The 19,023-nt window shown below is 43.9% G+C and overlaps 2 protein-coding genes across 2 annotated transcripts in view; one reads left to right on the top strand and one right to left on the bottom strand.

Annotated features, from left to right (window-relative positions):
- Nucleotides 1-478: 478 nt before the first annotated feature.
- EFCAB9 (EF-hand calcium binding domain 9) lies at nt 479-17,924 on the bottom strand. The gene is made up of 5 exons (XM_022595115.3): nt 15,840-17,924; nt 8,140-8,308; nt 5,202-5,350; nt 4,240-4,416; nt 479-3,488 (listed from the first exon to the last, which is right to left on the bottom strand). Exons 2-5 carry the CDS (start codon nt 8,273-8,275, stop codon nt 3,303-3,305), a joined length of 648 nt encoding a protein of 215 aa, XP_022450823.1. The 5' UTR covers nt 8,276-8,308; nt 15,840-17,924; the 3' UTR covers nt 479-3,302.
- STK10 (serine/threonine kinase 10) overlaps nt 16,572-19,023 on the top strand; it is a 120,741-nt gene continuing 118,289 nt past the window's right edge. Inside the window, exon 1 of the mRNA XM_022595106.3 lies at nt 16,572-16,980. Coding sequence (XP_022450814.1) covers nt 16,825-16,980 — 156 coding nt within the window. The 5' untranslated portion in view covers nt 16,572-16,824. The remainder of the gene's footprint in view (nt 16,981-19,023) is intronic.

The following is a 19,023-nucleotide window of genomic DNA, read 5'->3' as shown; positions in this document are numbered from 1 at the left end:
ACTAACCTAGGTGAGAAAACCATGGTGCTGTTTAATTGTAAATAGATTGATATAAGATTGGACCAATACTTGATGTGTACAATTTTAGTATGTAGGGTTTTTGTGCTTTTTTTAAAAAAAAGTTCAATTTTTCTCTTTGTCTTTGCCTTTATTCTGGGTTTTTAATTATTATTACTCTCCACAATAAGGGTAATCTGCTTCATTCTGATAAAAAAAAAAAAAACCTCTAAAAAGGTTTTTCTCCTTTTTAAAACCTCCCAGCTCAGTAACTAACAAGTTCATTACTACCAAACTTAGGCTCTACTGTGTCAAACCATACATGGTCATTTATAGATATACTTTATTTGCTGCATTGAAATCTTGGTCTCAAATAGGTTGTTGTTTTTTTCTTTTAAGAATCATGCTGTAAACCAAAACCCATAATTCAGTTTTTCAGAAGCACTGAGCTCATTTCTTTATCCATTTTGGATCAAAGTGGTAGGCTTTGATTGTTAATTTTTATTTAAAATAAGTGATACATACACATGGGAAAAAAAATCCAAACATACCGAAGTGAAGAGTCTCTCTGAAGATGCCTGTTCTTCCTATCCCATTTCTTCTCCCCAGAGGTAACAGCTGTTCCCAGTTTTCTGGATATCTTTAAAGATGCTCTGCCACAGTGGTTCTCAAACTTCAGCATGCATCAGAATTACCTGGAAGGCTTATTAAAACACAGATTGCTGTGCTCTTCCCCCAGAGGTTCAGAGTTAGTAGGTCTGAGTGGGGTCTAATAATTTGCATTTCTAAAAGTTCTCAGGTGATGCTGCTGCTACTAGTCTGGGGATCCCAATGTGAGAACCACTATTTTAGTGTATGTGAGTATATTTACCCGCCCTACCCTGTTTTTTCCATAAATAACATATGCTATTCTGTACATTTGATTTTTCTCTAAAATGGTTAGTCTTAGAGATTGTTCCATATATGTTGAGCTAGATCTGCTTCATTCCTCTTACAGGTGCAGTAGTATTCCATTGTCTGGAGTACCACAGGTCAGTCTGGCTGTTTCTAGTCTTTTGGTACTATAAACCATGCTACTGTGAAATGTCCTTTTGTATAGCTACATCTTTACGTCTATGTACATTGCTATATCAAACAGTATATACATTTAGGGAGTAGATGCTGAATTGCCCTCCAAATAGATTTTAACCAATTTAATACTATAGCAATATGACTGCTCTTATTTTCCTATATTTTGACCAACTTTTTTTTTCTCCATAAATTTATTTATTTATTTATTTTTGGCTGCATTGGGTCTTTGTTGCTGCGCACCGGCTTTCTCTAGTTGTGGTGAGCGGGGGCTACTCTTAGTGGCGGTGTGCAGGCTTCTCATTGCGGTGGCTTCTCTTGTTGTGGAGCACCAGCTCTAGGTGTGCAGGCCCAGCTGTTGTGGCACTCAGGCTCAGTAGTTGTGGCTCGCGGGCTCCAGAGCGCAGGCTCAGTAGTTCTGGCACGTGGGCTTAGTTGCTCTGCGGCATGTGGGATCCTCCTCGACCAGGGCTCGAACCCCTGCCCCCTGCATTGGCAGGCGGACTCTTAACCACTGCGTCACCAGGGAAGTCCCTGACCAACTTACTGATCTTTGACAGTCTAGGTGGAAACCTGTGTCATGTGGTTTTACTTTGTGTTATGGGATCTTAGTTCCCCGATCAGGGATTGAACCCATGGCCTCAGCATCAAAAGCATGGAGTCCTAACCGCTGGACTGCCAGAGGATTCCCGCTAGCTCCATTTAGTTTTTGTAGTACCGTTGTGGGGAAGACAAAAGTTTTGGCTGCTAAGCGTTACTCATAAGTGTGTTATCGAAATCTCATGACTATTAGAGTAAATATAGAGAATGTTCATAGTAATTAACATGATTTCAGTTATTACGTGTGACTTATGAATGACAGTCTTAGGCAGTATTCTTGTCTGTTGCACATTGACAAAGTGATTTTTGATTATTAAGTACTCTGGAACTCACTGAATGCCTTACGGTCAGTTATATTGCATATATTATTTCCTTAAGAAATTCTTGGTTTATAGTAAATGAGCTGTATTTCTTTAATCACCAAACATGTCCCTCAGAAATCTATGGTAGAAGGAGATGTGGTAATTAGCATTAGGTAGAAGGGGTTTCTGAGCCAGTGAAATGCCAGCTTAAAACTTAAACAGAATCTGCTAAGACTGAAGTGAGTTACTCAAATCACTTGTTCTCAGTACAAGCGTCTAATTGACCTTGAATTTGAACTCTGGTCCTGCCACTAGTGAGTCATTAAGAACCTTGGGTAAGGTTCTTAATCTTTTTTTTTTTTTGCGGTACGCGGGCCTCTCACTGTTGTGGCCTCTCCCATTGCAGAGCACAGGCTCCGGACGCGCAGGCTCAGCGGCTATGGCTTACGGGCCCAGCCGCTCAGCAGCATGTGGGATCTTCCCGAACCGGGGCACGAACCCGTGTCCCCTGCATCGGCAGGCGGACTCTCAACCACTGCGCCACCAGGGAAGCCCGAGGTTCTTAATCTTGACACCTCAATTTCCTCATCTGTAAATTGAGGATAACACTTAATTCGCAGGGTTAGAGGATAAATTCATTCGCAGGGTTAGGGGATAAATTCATGCGTCTAAAGCCCCTGCGTGACCCGTTGCAAGTACTTACTTAGTGGTCGTTATCATCATTAACATCACAGTAGTCAAGGAGGATTCACAAATCCCATGCTAAAGACACTTAAAAATTATTCAAAGCATTAATTATACAAAAAAATAGAATTATACAAGGGCATGTAATAATTATTTTACCCTAGTAGATTTGGTATAGTTGCTTAAGCACTTAACTCATCAAAGAGTAATTTAAATTCTAGGAAGAACACAGTCCCCATATCCTTAAAAGTCAGTTTCCCTTACGGTTGGAGGCATTTCGCCATTTGCCAATTTGAAGTTTGTTTTAGCCTAAGGAGTGGGAGAATTAGAATTCTGAAAGTATTGGACCACTAGTGACGAATGTTAGGAAAGCACCACCTTCCGACTGCTTGGCTCCAGTAAGAGTTGGTAATTATTTGGATACACAGGAACCTAATGGACAGAGTTGATCTGAAAAGCAGCAGCAGAGTTGGGACATGTCAACAAAGAGAAAGTTTTTACTTCACTTACATAACTGTGAGTCATTTGTGAGGTCTAAAGGTTATTAAAGTTAAGGATATGCTGATTGAGGAGTGCTTATCTGAACCCCGCATGTGTAAAAATCAATTTAAAGATATCTACTTTGATGTTCTAAATTTATTTTTAGAGATGTTAACAATTGTAATTACTTATACTTTCAAAATGATTTATTCCAAGAAGACTCTGTCTTTGGCTCACATTAACTTGTGACACTTTCTTTTCGGGCACAGCTTTCTCCTCTTTCACTGCTTTCTGACTCTCCTGGTATTTGTTCATGGAGAAGATAGTAAACAGCTTAAATTCCTTGTAATTAAGACGCTTGTGTTGGGGGGCAAAAAGAAAAGTTATTTCAGGAAGGCTTTGATACTTTGTTTCAGATGACAGCAGGATTGTAATCATTTCTCATTTAAAACCTTGGAAACTTTATTAAAGAGGCCCAGTAATTAGGACATAATTGTAGTCTAATTGTAGTCTAGGAGCCAGGAACAGAGAGTCTATTGTAGACTCTAAAGGCACCAAGGGTCACTTTCTTACTTCTGCTACATCAAGTCCAGACTCTGTCAGGCTGCCATCTGAGCTTCTTCAGAGTATAATCCATCTTTTTAAACCGTAAACCTTAGCTCTCACTTGTTAGTCAACATGGACTTCCTCTTTAAATACGCAGGATCCACTGTCTTCTCCACAGTTGTTTTCTCTGGGGATTTAGCTCATGTGTTCCCATCTAAGAATTTCTTCCTTTCTGCTTATTAAAATCTATAAACCCTTCCCCTAAGACCAACTGCTGCCATATTGATATATTTCCTTCTTTCAACTGAACTTCTAAACAAAATTTCCTTCTCCAAACTTCTATAATTTTATATCCACATTCTGTGACATAGCACTTAGTTATTCAGTCCTCTCTCACAGGCCTATATATCTCTTTAGTTTTTTATGATCCCAGAGCCATGACACGCTCCAGTAGGTTTTTCCCACCCTCTTACTCCCCCGTCTCCAGTGTAGGTAGCAGGACATGGTCCTCTACCTTTGTACAGAGGGGCTGCCGGGCCACACTTTAGGGATCTGCACTTACACAGTCACCTGTGATGTCAAAGTCATGGTACAGGTCTCTGAGTTGCTGTTTTTTAATTTTGAAGAGAAAGTTGTACATGTGGAAGTTGGATGGGCCAATTTTCAGCTCCCCATCCAGGTCAAGCAGCTCAAAAATAGGCCGGGAATGGCGGAAAATAAATTGCTCTTCCAAATGGTTCTGCTTTGAGAGAAATACAGAAACATGTTGTTGGTGCTGCTTTCTAAACTTGTGACATCAAGACTCATATATTCACTAATCCATTTCCTAGAGAGCTAAAAGCAAAAGGCAGAATCATAGCAGCTCAGGGCTGAAAGGGTTCTATGGTCGATGTACCAGATCCTGCTGCATCATCTACATTCAGGGGGGACTTATGCCACCTGTAGTGATTGGTTCTGCTAGACAGAACTCTAGTCACTAGAATGTATTTCCTTATGTTCAGTGAAAATCTACTTATGAAAATTGTGGCACTGGCAGTAAAATGCTGACACAAGGTGCCTTTCCTCAAGGAGTGGGAAAGAGGTAAATACACACTAGGAGTGTGTACCAGGTAAGGTGGGAACCCGAAGAAGAGTGTGTCTTGTCTTTATCATTCATCCCCTTCAGAAAGTTCTCTGAGAAAAGGGATCACTGAGGAAGAGAGGCAATTAGGATTACTGGTGATGATTTTAAAACCCACCAGCTAGAAGGGGCAAGGAAGGGCATGCCAAGGAGGGATGTGACAGGATGAGATTTGTTCTTTATAAAGGCAATGTGGGAGGGAGGCTGGATAACCTTTGGAAACTCCTAGGTTATAGGTGGGCCATTTAGGTACCAAAAGTAGTTCTCCCACCATTTTGTTTCTTCCTGGTTCAAGTGAAAAGAAAAATTCTGATGCACTCTTAATTCGGTGCTACCTTTAGCAAAATGGTGGCAGCAGCCAAGCTGTGCCCCCTCTGCTCCATAGAGCCTGACTCGTTACTTGCCTCCTGTGCCAGCAGTATGCAAACCAACATGTAGAACTGGTCAAAACCAATCTCGCCCACAGCATTCCAGTCCAGCATGTTAAACACAATTGTGATCTGGTTCCGTTTCAGGTCAGTCACGTGATGAAGGAAGTGGTAGAATAGCACATCTGTTGGTAAGGAGATGAGATGGATTATTCTGAAACGGTTCCAAAATGTTAAACATCTGGGAACCACATAAATGGTTGTCATGTTGGAAGCTTGTTGACCTGGCCATAGTAATGATAATATTTTGTTTCCAGCTTTGCCACTATACCTCCCACAATTTCTCAAACCTCAGTTGCCCTTGAGCTGTGTGGAAAAGCACTGTACCTGGACTTGTGGAGAAGGAGATAGTGGATAGGGCTTGGTTCCTGAGCCCAGCTTACACGCTCGACGGAGCAGACAGATGTGTATACATAACCAATAAAAGTCTCAAAGTGCTCCTGGTACATAGAAGGAAGAGTTTAATTCTCACTGGGGGCCTATGACACATTCTTGGAAAAGCTGACATTTCACCTGGGCCTTTCACTTGAGAGAATTAAAACGAGAAATTTTTAAAATCATTCCTCTTCTGTAAAAGTATCACTTTTCCTCATGCTTTACATAAAGCAAATGCATTCGGTGATGGGGGAAAAGAGCTATCACTGAGCATCTTAGACGCTGGGCACTCTAAGTGCCACATGTCACTGAACCCTGACAACCCTACACAGCCTTTTACAATAAGCCTCAGGTAGTAACTAATCTCAGGGCTTCTTGAGCTATAATAGGCATACCAATCACTTGAGGATCTTGTAAAAGCACCAGTTCTGATTAGGAACTCTGGCATGGGACTGAGTCTGCATTCTTAAGCTCCCAAGCGATGCGGCAGCTGCTGGTCAGTGGACCACACTTTGAGTGGCAGAGCTGGGATTCAGATGTGGTCCGTCTGACTCCACAGCCTTGCTCTTGCCACAGTGAAGCCATATCTTTTGCACATTAGTTAATGCACATACAGTCATATACAATCAGAGAAAAAAATAAAGGACAGGGAAAGTATTTGCCTGAAATTCCACTCACTAATCATCTATCTCAGGGAGCGTTAGATGGAAGAAACAAACATGGTGATACGTTTACACAGCGACACATGGCTGTACAGGTTGTATGTACAAATCACCCAGGGGATTTCAGGGATTTTCAAGTGTAACTTTGTCTACATGTGATTTCTCCTTGCCCATTGATTACAGAGACTACCTCCTGCACAAGACATGGCTCCACTAAATCCGTAAAGCACATCTGTGTGGTTTGGAGTCCTGGCTGAAGCTGGCTAAGTGCACAGTGAAACCAGTCGTCACAATGTCATGATCTGGGGGTTTCTGATGGCCTCTTGATGTTCCTTCCCCACGTCCCACCAGGTATGAGTCCAACCAGGTACGAGCACTTGGGAACAACACACCATGTGTAAACACCATGATGTTTGCTCCTTGAGAAATGTTTTATTGTGAGACTTAGTAGTTACTAAACAAATACTGTTTTTCAATCGGCTGGCTCTGGCCCACTCAAGTCTCCAAGGCTTTAAGTCACTATCTCCCTGGAAGGCAAAACTCAAGGCTATGCCTTCTCCCTTTCAGGTCACCATCCAGTCCCTTGGTGACCAGAAGACACAAGTATGACTTTATCTCTTGGGTATCGCATCACCAGGGAGTGATTTAGTTACCAGGGAGATCAGACTCTGCTCAGCAAACGCTGGTGAGACTAAGAGTGTGGGCTTTGGGTTTTGGTCCCAGATCTTCTGTTTACATCTAGGCGTCCTACAGTTGCTTTATCTAGGACTGGGTTATTGTGAAGATCTGGTGACATACTGTGTGTAAACTGGAGGCATGAAAGTATGAGAAAATTAAAGTATCTTTTTATTATTTTATAAAGATTGAATGAACTCTTTAAAATATCTTTATGGAAGAAACTCCTTATTGATAAATGACATCTCTCTCAGGTCACAATGAGTCGGACACCTTATTTATACCCAGTCCTGAAAACAAAACAGACAAACAAAAAAAACCTAGGGGACTTCCCTGGTGGTCCAGTGGTTAAGAATCCGCCTTCCAATGCATGGGACACGGGTTCGATCCCTGGTCTGGGAACTAAGATCCCACATGCTGTGGGGCAACTAAGCCTGTGCGCCACAACTACTGAGCCTGCGCGCCACAACTAGAGAGAAGCCCACATGCGGCAATGAAGAGCCTGTGCACCGCAATGAAAGTGCCCGCCTGCCACAACTAAGACCCGATGCAGCCAAAAATATATATAAATAAATAAATATTTTTTAAAGAAAACCTAAAGTGTTTTAATTGGTCTTCTATTAGTTTGTGCACTCAGAGGCAGGGTCGAGATCATCAGCATTTTCTGGTCACTCACAATTACCAAGAATTAGAAGCGATCTTGCAGATCACCTGATTCAAACCTCCCATTCGATAGACGAGAAGTCTTGCTAAGGGAGTCTTGAGGGTTAATGCCTGAGTGGGGCTCAGTCCCCAGGAATAGTTGTAATAATAAGGAACATTTATTAAATCCTTACAGTGTGCCAGGCACCATGCTAAGGATTTTCCATGCATTATCTCATTTATCTTTTTGTTTTTCAACTGTGAGATGGACTCCATTATTAGAAGCCTCACTTACAGATGAGGAAAATGAGACTTAAAAGAGGATGATGTTGTTCTCCAAATCACCAAGGAATAATGGGTGGAGGACCTAACCCCAGAGCCTGCAATTTTATCCTCCTCACAGAACAGCCTTCAAGTCCCAGTTGGCAGTTTTTCTCTGTGCTTCATTTAGAAGATATAATATATACATTAATGAAATAGTTTCTGGTTCTGTAAATTTTCCTGCACGTTCGTTAAAAACCAGGTAATGACCCAGAGGAAGCATTTCTGAAAGTACTAACCATTCAAGGTTTTCTTGCGGTGCACATCAAGAAGGTGAAAATACTCCACCAAAGCCTTCACATTTCTCACGGATAATAAGCAATATAGTTTATCCAGATAGAGGTACCACAGAAACGATCCTTGCTTCAGTTTCATTATGGTGCCCTTTAAGCCGAAGACTCTGGCAACCTGAAGTAGAAGAGAGAATCCTGCCTCAGAATTAGAATGTTGGATAGAGAGAAGCTCTGGTAATAAAGGTCTTCCTACGTCAAAGCATCATAGGAAACAGTCAATAAAAAAATTAAAATTGTGGGAATTCCCTGGTGGTCCAGTGGTTAGGACTCAGTGCTTTCACTGCCGTGGCCCGGGTTCAAGCCCTGGTTGGGGAAATAAGATCCCACAAGCCACTCGGAGCAGCCAAAAAAAAAATGGTTGAGAATTTTCCAAAACCCATGAAAGACACCCGCCCACAGACTGTGCTCATCATCATTATCAAGGTGAACAGTTACATAACTACCTGTTACGTAGTAACATGTTACACTGTTGTACTACTGTAGTAGCTCATTTAGTCCAAAGACTAATCATACAGTCCTGTGAGGCAGAGATTATTATACCTATTGTACAGATTAAGAAACAGGCTCAGGTTACAGTCTATTACGCATAAAATAAATAAACAACAAGGATATATGGTACAGCAAATATAGCCAATATATATATGTTTTTTGGCCATGCCCCATTGCACGAGGGATCTTAGTTCCTGGACCAGGGATTGAACCCGCACCGTTGGCAGTGAAAGCGCAAAGTCCTCACCACGGGACCGCCAGGGAATTCCCTAGCCGGTATTTTATAATGACTATAAATAGATTATAACCTTTAAAAATTGTGAACCACTATGCTGTACGCCTGTAACTTGTATAATATTGTACATGAACTGTATCAATAAAAAGTTTTTTAAAAAGGCTCAGAAAAGTTAAGTAATTTTCCTAAAGTCACTAAGCTAATTAGTAGTGAAGTCAGCATGTGAACCTAGTCTGGCAATAATCACTGCTTTTTAATAGCTATGCTATATTCCCTCTCAAAAGACTGAAGTCCTAAGTAGTTGAGATAAGAAGAAATACATATATGTACACGTCAGAGTGAAACTGCATTATACCAAAGACAAAGATTTTAAAGGCAATCAGAGAAGAAAGATTATCTTCAAAGGACTAATGATTAAACTTAACAATCAACTTCTTCACAACATGGAAACCAAAACATAATGTAATACTATTTCAATGTGTAAAAACAATCATAGCCAAGCTAAAATTATACACTCAGTAAAATCGTCTTTCAAGACTGAAGGGAGGTTCCTTAAAGTTAAACATGAGATTACCATATAACCTAGCATTTCCACTCCTAGATATATATCCAAAAGAAATGAAAACAAGTGTTCAGATACTTGTACAAAATGTTTATAGCAGCACTATTCACAATAGGCAAAAGGTGGAAACAGCCCAAATGTCCATCAACTGATGAATGGACAAATGAAATGGTAGCACATCCATACAGTGAAATACTTAGCCATGAAAGAGAATGATACATGTTACAATGTAGATGAACCTTATAGTAAGTGAAAGAAGCCAGGCACAGAAGGTCACCTATTGTATGATTCCATTTACATTAAATATCCAGAAGAGGCAAAGCCATGGAGACTGAAAGCAGATCAGTCGTTGCCAGGGGCTGTGGGCTGGGGGAGTGGGTGATGGGAAGTGACTGCTTACTGGATACAAAGATTCCCACTGGGGTGATGAAAATGTTTCAAACTGGACAGAGGTGATGGCTGAACAACACTGTCGATGTACTAAATGCCACTGAATTGTACACTTTAAAATAGGTAATTTTATATTATGTGAGTTCCACCTTCATTTAAAAGAATGAGGAGGAAAATCAAACCTGAATTTGATCAATTTATAGAAAATATAAATCAGGGAAATAGGACAGCAGAGGTCCATGTTAAATGACACTACGGGGACACAATCAACAAAACCCAGACTGTGGAAAGCTCTAAAAGAAAATGACTCCACTTCTTCAATAAACATTTACAAGAAAAGAAAAAGAGATGGAAGAGGGATCTATAGATTAATAGTTAAATTTCTTTCAAATCACATCAACCAATTACAGTGTATGGACTTATGAGGATCCTAATTCATATAGATGGTATACGTAAAAACCCACAGAAACAAACAACAAAAGCATGAGATGATGGAGAACTATGAACACTGATTGAATGTAATATCAGGAATGACAGTGGATGTGGTGGTGGTTTAAAAAGATAAAATGGTAAGATGCCTGGAATTTGCTTCAAAATAATCCAGGCCCGTGGGTGCTGGTATACATATAACAGGATTGTTCAAACATGAACTGACTGATGGGTGTACAGGAGTACTAGCTTATACTATTCTTTCTACTTTGAATATGTTTGAAATTTTCTATAGTGAAAAAAAAATTAGGATGAGATAAAGCTGTATTCAGGCAAAAACAAACAAACAACCAACCAAACAACTAAGAATGATCACCAACGGACCCTCCCAAAAGAAATTCTAAAGGATCAACTTACGGTAGTCAGAGAATGATCACAGAGAGAAAATCCAAGATATCAGAAGGAATAGAGAGGAACAAAGTAGTAAAAATACGTGGGTCAGTGCAAGTAAACAACCATGGGGTAAAATAATGTCATAGGGAGTTTAAAATGATAAAATTTAAATGCAATACAATTATGACAGAAGGAGGGAGCTAACAAAATAAATCCATACACCCAAAAACAGAAAATTAACAGCCATAAGTGAATTCTTCAGAAGGCACAGAAAAATAATTCCATATGGAAACACAGAAATTCAGGAAGGGATGAAGAGTACCAGAAATTGAAAATATGTGAGTAAATCTAAATGAATCTTGACTGTATAAAACACTAAAAATAACGTCACATGAAGAGGCCAGCTGTGGTGCCCTCAGAACTCACCAGGAGCTACGTAGGGAAAGATCTATTGCTGCTAGGGGAAGGGAGAAAAAATGGTGTAATTATTTAACTGCATTTTCCCAGCGTATTAGGGTGAGTACTGCTACCTACAGTAACAATTCCCAAAATGTCAGAACTCTCTTTTCCAATGCCATAGTAGCAGTAACATTCAAGATGACGGTGCTCTGAGGGTGCCATGGTGTACACAGAGTAGAAATATAATGTTGTACACGTGAAACTTATTTAATGTTATAAACCAACGTCACACCAATAAAAAATAAATTTAAAAAATAGATGATGGTTCCCTATCAGTCTTGAGTTCCTCAGTGACTACACGAAAAAGACAGAGGATCTTCCCATGTCCTGGGGGTGAGCACCGTGGATTTTATCTGGGCCTTGAGAGTGAGGGGTTCCTCTCTCCCAGCAGCAGAAAGCTATTGCTTTGAAGAATTTTGCTTTTGCTACTTCTGAGGAAGTAGATGAGACCTTATACTCATCCCCTGGCAGGCTCCAACCACCTCCTTCACTCCTGCATCAGCAAGAACTGGCAGTCTCCAGTCTGCTGCCCTGCCCCCAGTTTTTCCTCACAGGCTCCCATTGGCGACCCATGGGAAGGAGTTTGCCAGTGTGCGTGATTGCCCCTTGTGTCTGGGAACTCCAGCTATTCCACACTGACGTGGTATCCCAAACTTTGCCTCTAATGCTCTGCTCAAACTTTGGTTAAAGTTTTCTTCACCACTTGTACGGTGGCTGCCGTTTTCAGCCATGTTCTGCCAAAGGTCCAGTGGTTGGTGTGCCCTCTCTCTCCTTGCAGGGGCTTGTTCTTTGTGAGAATTCACTTTCCTTGGTTGCCTTGTGACCTCAGTTCTTTGATATGCTCAAGAAAAGTTACAGTTTTGTAGATCATCCATCTTTTTTTCTCACTAAGATAGATGCTACATTCTTTGTAGCTTTCTATACAGTAAGAAACCATCTTTGTTGTGTTAAGCTACCAAGACTTTGAGGGTTTTATTGCAGCGTAACAGCCTGTTCAAATGGATACAGTGGTTTTTATCTGCATTTCCCCGATGACTAATGAAGTTGAGCATGTTTACATGTGCATATTTGCCATCTGTATTTTGTTTCAAGACAGAGGCACAGATGTTGATGTAAGGATAGACATTTCCTGTCTTAGATCTAGAAAGACTTCTCCAAGGAGCCATAGTATCATTTTATGGAAAATTGTATTTGGAGACCACAATCTAGGCTCTGCTTAGCTTTTCTGATCTATGAGCCTGTTGGCTTTCTGTTTGGTCTCGTGACCTCTTTCCCTAAGCTCTGCAGTTTAGGATTTGGCAGATGTCTTGAGGGCAAAAGCCTAGAGTAAGATACCACTAGTAGTCACTGGAATGGCTAGAGTTTTTAAAAACTGATGATATCAGTGTGATTGGAGCAACATCACTTGTGGGAACGTAAAGTGATAGAACCACTTTGTAAAATACTTGGACAGCCTCTTAAAAAGTTAACCATATACTTAGCGTATGATCCGGCAATTGCACTCCTAGGTGCCTCTAGGAAAATGAAAATATATATCCATACAAAGCCTTGTAAACAAATGTTCGAAGTAGCTTTATTCATGATAACAAGACTGGCAACTCAAATGTCCATCAGCAGCTAAATGGATAAACAAATTGTGGTATATCCATACACTACTCAGCAATTAGAAAGAACGAACCACAAATACCTACAACAACATGATGAATCTCAAAAATATGCTGAGTGAAAAGAAGCCAGGCTTAAAAGAGCACTACTGTATGATTCCATTTATATGGTTAACTAGGCAAGATATTTCCAATATATGGTGACAGAAAACAGATTAGTGGTTGCCTGGGGTGAGGCATGTGAATGGGGACTGACTTATGAAGAAGCATACCTTGGAAACGTTACTTAGCCTCTCTAGAGGAAGATAAAGTATCTGCTTTCCAGGAATGCAAGAATGTTTCAATAAATGAAATTTACCATGTCTATAGGCTAGATGAGAAAACTCATGATAAATGCAGAAGAAACATTTGATAAAGTTCTACAGCTATGAGAAAAACATTAGCAAATTGGGTATAGCAAGGAACTTTGTGTGAAGGTCTTTTGTCACAATCTTTGGTAAACATCATACTTAAAGGAGAAACTTTAAACCCTTTTCCATCAAATATTGGACCAAGACAAGAATTCCTATTTTCACGGTTACTGTTTAACATAAAGCTAAAGATTCTAGCAAATGCTATAGGAAAGTAGAAGAAACAAGAAGTGTAAAGGGGCTTCCCTGGTAGCACAGTGGTTGAGAGTCCGCCTGCCGATGCAGGGGACATGGGTTCGTGCCCCGATCCGGGATGATCCCACATGCCACGGAGCGGCTGGGCCCGTGAGCCATGGCCACTGAGCCTGCACGTCCGGAGCCTGTGCTCCGCAACGGGAGAGGCTGCAACAGTGAGAGGCCCACGTACCACAAAAAAAAAAAAGAAGTGTAAGGATCGTTACAGCAGAAGCTGTACAAAGACCCGTGACATCTCTCAACTTAGCGGTGTCCTCTTGGCCCTCTAGCAGGGCAGGCTAGAAGTGCTGCCCTAGGGAGCAGCCCTTGGCCAAGGACAGATGAGGTTTAGAGGAAAATTCCCCAGTGTCCTTGACTGTCAGATAGGCTGAGTCTGAAGTGTGTTGCATCATCCTGATCCCCAGAATCCCCCAGTGGGATTAAGCCCCAGTTGGCCACAGCAGTAATCATCTACAAAGTACACCCTTTACTGGCTTCAAGTGTCTCCTGTCTTAGCTTCCCACTCCCTACTGGTGCCTCCTGGCATCACCTCCCAAATAAACTATTTGCATTCAGATTCTTATCTTTGGGGAAATCTAGCCTAAGAATACAGTCAAATGCTTTTTCTGTGACTATCAAGAGTGTGTGATTTTCTTCCTTACTTTGTCAATCCAGTGTCTTACTTTAATGGTTTTTATTCCTAGATAGAACCATTCTTTTATTTCCGGATAAACCTTTCTCAGTCATGATGTTTTTATTAGCCTCTGGTTTCGTCTTGCTCGTATTTCCCCCCGCCCCACATCTATTTCCTAAGTGAAATTAGTCTACAATTTTCTTTTACTATTCCTACCTAATTGTAGTAAAGCTCATCTCATAAAAATGAGTATACTTCCTTTTTTCTATCTTCTTAAAGTATTTATATGAAGGGAGAGATTATTTGTAAAACCACATAACCTGATGTCTTTCAGTGGGGGCAGACTTTAGATTTTTGATGCATTTCTTTATTGGTTATTAGCTTAATTTGGCTTATTTCTTATTGAAATTGTGTCTTTTATATGTCATATCTCATATATTTATATATCATTTGTTTATATCATTTATATTTTCTTCTACATGATTACCCATTTCACATAAATTAAAATGTATTCACATAAAATTGTTTAAAATACTGATATCAAAATCTCTACTGTACCTAATATTCTGTCACTTTTTTCATTTTCATTGTCTTAGGGAATATTTTTCTTTCTGCAACTCTTTTTATCTTTTTGACCAGCCTTGTCTGTTAGTTATCTCAGAGATATAGCTTTGGTTTTGTTGAACCTCTCTGATTTCTTACAACTGTACTTAAGTATAATTTACATATCATAAGATTCAGCCATTTCAAGTATACAATTTAGTGATTTTTAGTAAACTTGCCAAGTTATTATATCATCACCATAATCCAGTTTTAGAACATTTTCATCACCCCAATAAGACTCCTCATGTCCATTTCAGCCTAGTCCTTGGCAACCATTAATCTGCTTTCTGTCCCTATGGATTTGCCTTTTCTAGACATTGCATACAAATGGAATCATATAACGTGTGCTCTTTTGTGTCTGGCTTCTTTCACTTACAACATTTTTGAGTGAAGCGCTCCATTTTTGTTTCTCATTTCATTTTTTCTGGAGCTATCGCAGAGCCAGTCTCACAGAGTCGTGTGTGGCTTGGCCCGGCTTGGGGATGAACTGAGACTGGGACTCCCAGTCCCAGCCCCTCTAGACTGACCTGTGGTCAGAGCCCCCACCTCCCAGTGGGAAAGCCTCCCCCATTGTCCCCTCACCCCCTTCACAATGTTGGTCAAATGGACTGAAACTAATGAAAGACCGGCCTTCCAGCTTGTTCTGGGAGGTTTAAACTTGGGCTTACTTGGTGAGAGCCCAGTCTTGTGCTGCATTTCCTCCTTTTAGTGATAAAGACCCTCTACGATTGCAACCACTCATTAGGTCGTGGGGACATTTCAAAGTGCTTGGCAACCTTTACTCAGGGCATCCTTTGTGCAGACCACCACCAGTACCCTAGGCTTCTGCATTTGGCTTTCCAAATTTAGAACTATACTTGGTGTTTGCATGTGACTCAGGAAGGGGTGAAAACACCTCAACATGGACCTTCTCCGCAGGGACGTGGTCTATTGGAGTGTGACATTCCCCGAGACTCAATTTGCTTATGTGGGAGAGTTACCATAATAAGCTTTACAGGTTGCCCACCTGCCCACCCCTCAGCACTCGCTGCTTGGAACCTACTTAGATTTAGATACAAGTGTTAACTGTCCTAGAGACAGTCAACAGTAGCAGGTGGAAAACGGACAGGATCGAGGATGATGGTGGTCAAAGAAAACTTCAATTCTATGTATAATGAGCTTATTTTTAAAAATTGTAAAATTAAGAATAAGGAAGTTTTTTTACCTAATATGCAGATATATCTGAAGATCCATCAGGAAGCATGTGATAAGTAAGTCCCCACGGAGCGCTCTCTCTTAGCCCTGTAATCCTGGCCGGTTGGTGGATCTCGGTGGGGCAGAGCCCCTGGGAAGCAGGAAGCGAGCCGGGGAGCCTGGGTTTTCAGGGACTGACCGCCGCCGCAAGGGCGCAGCATTTCCCGCGCTAGGAGGCAGCACCACGCCGAGCAATCCGCACCGGATCCGCCCGCAGGATGTGCAGCCCGGGGCTAGTGCCCTCGCCCGCCGGGCGCCCCCACCTGAAAAGTGGGCGCGAGCAGAGCAGCCGCGCGGGGCCGTTACGGGGCGGATTCAATGATTAATGCCGGTTCGCCTTTTTGGTCTTTGGACAGCAATCAGTGGGCGCTCCCGACTAACCAATCTGCTTCCCCTTTCGCTCCCGCAGAAATTTTGGGAGCCACGAGACACGGTGGGCCTCCCAGACCCGGTATGGTCCCGCCGAAGGGTCCACTAAGCTCGCCAAAGCCTAGTCCGTGGCTCGCGGGCGTGCGGCGCGCGGGGGACTACAGTTTCCAGAGTGCCCTGCGGCGACGGGCGGAGCCGGGGAGCGCCCGCAGCCAATTAGGGGGTCTCCGGGCGCTGCCGGGGAGCGGCAGGTGGAGTCGGGCCGATGGGCGGGAGCGGGGCCGGGTCCCCGGAACGCGTCCCGGGGCTTGCGGGCTGGGCTGGGGCGCGGCGCGAATTGGGTCTACATCGGGAGGCGGCCCGGAGATTGGACCGAGCGGGGGCGGGGACCGCGGCCGCCTGCGCGGTTCCGGGTGCTCCCGCCGCGCGCAGCCCAGGGCGCACTTGACCGGGGTCTGACTGCGGGGAAGGGCGGGTCTGGGGAGAACCCCAGAGCGCCGCGGCGTCCTCCAGCCCCTCCCTCGCGGCCGCCGGAGCTACAGCCCGAGCCGGCTCCACCTCGCCCGCCGGCTCGCGTGCCCTCAGCCATGGCTTTCGCCAATTTCCGCCGCATCCTGCGCCGGTCTACCTTCGAGAAGAGAAAGTCCCGCGAATATGAGCACGTCCGCCGGGACCTGGACCCCAACGAGGTGTGGGAGATCGTGGGCGAGCTGGGCGATGGTGCCTTCGGCAAGGTTTACAAGGTGAGGGCGCTGTGTTGGTGGTGCGTGGCTCGGGGCGCGTGGAGCGGCTCCGGAAGGAAGGGGCGCTGGCCCTGGTCAGCCTCGGCCACGGCTCGGGAGAACGCAGAGGGCTGCCCGGCCCTGAACTCGGAGTCCCGGGGTCCCGTCCTGGTGATCCTTGTTCTTCGTTGGGGTCGGGGGTGGGGTATCCTCACACAGCCCGGCTGAGTCCCTGCGTGCCGGACGCCCCGTCCGGGCACGGCTGCTGCCCTCGAGCTAAGTTTCTGAGCACTTCCTGTGCGCCCTGCACGGCTCTCGGCGCCGCAGGGGGAGACAAAGGGGGCGCTTATAGGACTTTAGCATCCGAGACGAGGCATCCGCGGTAAAACTGATACTAGGCATACTTTTTAAGGGAGGCCACTCAGATTCTGTGAGAGTGCCGAGGCGCTGGGGGCAGAGAAACTCGGCTGCGTCTGGAAGGGTTGAGTCCGGTGAAGCTGGGGACACACCTGAAGACGAGCCAGAGACGGGAGAGACAGGAGGTGGAGGGGGGTGTTGTCTAGAGTGAGAGGTTAGGCATGGAAATGTGGTCTGGGGCTGGGCAGAGGGGAAAGTCAGGGCCTCGTGAATCCTGCGCTTAGGGGTCAGATTTGAGTATGTGGATGAGTCACAGCTGGGGAGTCTCCCAGTCTGCAGTCACCTTTCCCTAGAAGAATGAAAGGCCAGAGAGCTTTTGTGGAGGGGTGGGTGGGGCAGAGCTGATTATTTGTAGACACGTTTGCAGCAGGTCATTGTCTGGCTTCTGGTCCTGAGAACACATTCTGAGTTGCTCAGTCGTATTGGGGACCCAAACACTTAGAGCTTGACTCCACGCTTTCCCTGATCTCCTTTCCCCCAGGAAACTCTTTACTGAGAGAAACCCACATGTTAAGCTGGTGGTTTCTACAGGAGGGCACCTCCTTCCTAAGCCACCATCACTTTCTTTGGGGCTCCTATAGCTTGTAGATCACTCTGACCCCAGGGTTTCCCTTTTAGGAGCCTGGACCACAGAGAGAGCTTCTCTAGGCCACCCCTGGTCAAGACTTGCTCTCTTTGCCTTGAAAGTGGTGGAGAGCCTAATCACCAAAGTGTAGTCCCTGGAGGAGTACCACCAGCATCACCTGGGAGCTCGTTAGAAATGCAGAATCTCGGGCCCCACCCTAGACCTAATAAATAATAAAGTAGGGTCTGCATTTTAACAGATGCCCAGATCCCCCTGATTAGAATCCCCCATGTTACGTGCGCTTTAAGTTTGAGAAACATTGCTCTAGGGGCAATTTTTAAGTCACCCAGGCCCCTCAGGGTGCCTGTTTTGTTCCCTTACCACCTCCCCAAGGAGCCAGCACTTCCTTTTACAGGGTGAAAGCCCCACTGGAGCAAAGGTTCTGTGGTTGGAAGGCTGGCCTCTGTGACACTCATACCTGTGGCTCTCAGCTGCCTTGATTTGCTGCCTTTCTCTGCCTGAGGGTTCTGCACGTATTCCAGGGCCCTCAGCACATACTTCACTGGCACATCTTTTCTTTCCCCTTCTCAGAGCTGCCTCTTCCTCCTAGCGGCACCAGGAAACTGTCCTCAGTCTTGCGGCCCCGCCGGACACCCCACCGGTGTACTTGCCTTCCCCTGATGGAGCCTGCTCTGCCAGGTGTGCTCTGACCACCGTGAGAACAGCTGGACCCTTGGTCAGCTCACCACATCCCCCGCTTTCTCCAGAAGGTTAAGTTGGTGTTTTTAGTGCATGATGTTGTTCTGTTAGGGGCGGACTTTCCATTGCAGTCTTGTCCCTGTCCCCTAATGAATCCTGGCTTCATAAGGTTCATTTTCTTTCAAACCTAAATGCAGAACTTTGCTTCTAGGCTGGTAAGATTTCCCCTTGTCAGTTTCGACTGTCATTTCCTCCTGCTTTAGCCCCATAAAACTCCCTTACAGCTCTGAAAGTTTCATACAAAGGAGCCCATCTGATTCACAAGTTATTTTGTCTCCTCCTGGTTCTCCAGAGCACGTGAACCCTGTTAAAAGTGAGTCTAG

The sequence above is a fragment of the Delphinapterus leucas genome, chromosome 3 (assembly GCF_059928025.1).
Source record: "Delphinapterus leucas isolate spDelLeu-1000000601 "Yukka" chromosome 3, BTC_Dleu_Yukka2, whole genome shotgun sequence".
In the NCBI taxonomy this organism is placed as follows: Eukaryota; Metazoa; Chordata; class Mammalia; order Artiodactyla; family Monodontidae; genus Delphinapterus; species Delphinapterus leucas.
This window is presented reverse-complemented; position numbering and strand designations above follow the sequence as displayed.

Coding starts and splice junctions, on each gene's coding strand:
- EFCAB9 (XM_022595115.3), bottom strand. CDS start 8,275: ATGAAACTGAAGCAAGGATCGTTTCTGTGGTACCTCTATCTGGATAAA. Junction 5,351..8,139: donor CCGCAAGAAAACCTTGAATG/GTTAGTACTTTC, acceptor CCTTACCAACAG/ATGTGCTATTCTACCACTTC. Junction 4,417..5,201: donor GCATACTGCTGGCACAGGAG/GCAAGTAACGAG, acceptor CTCTCAAAGCAG/AACCATTTGGAAGAGCAATT.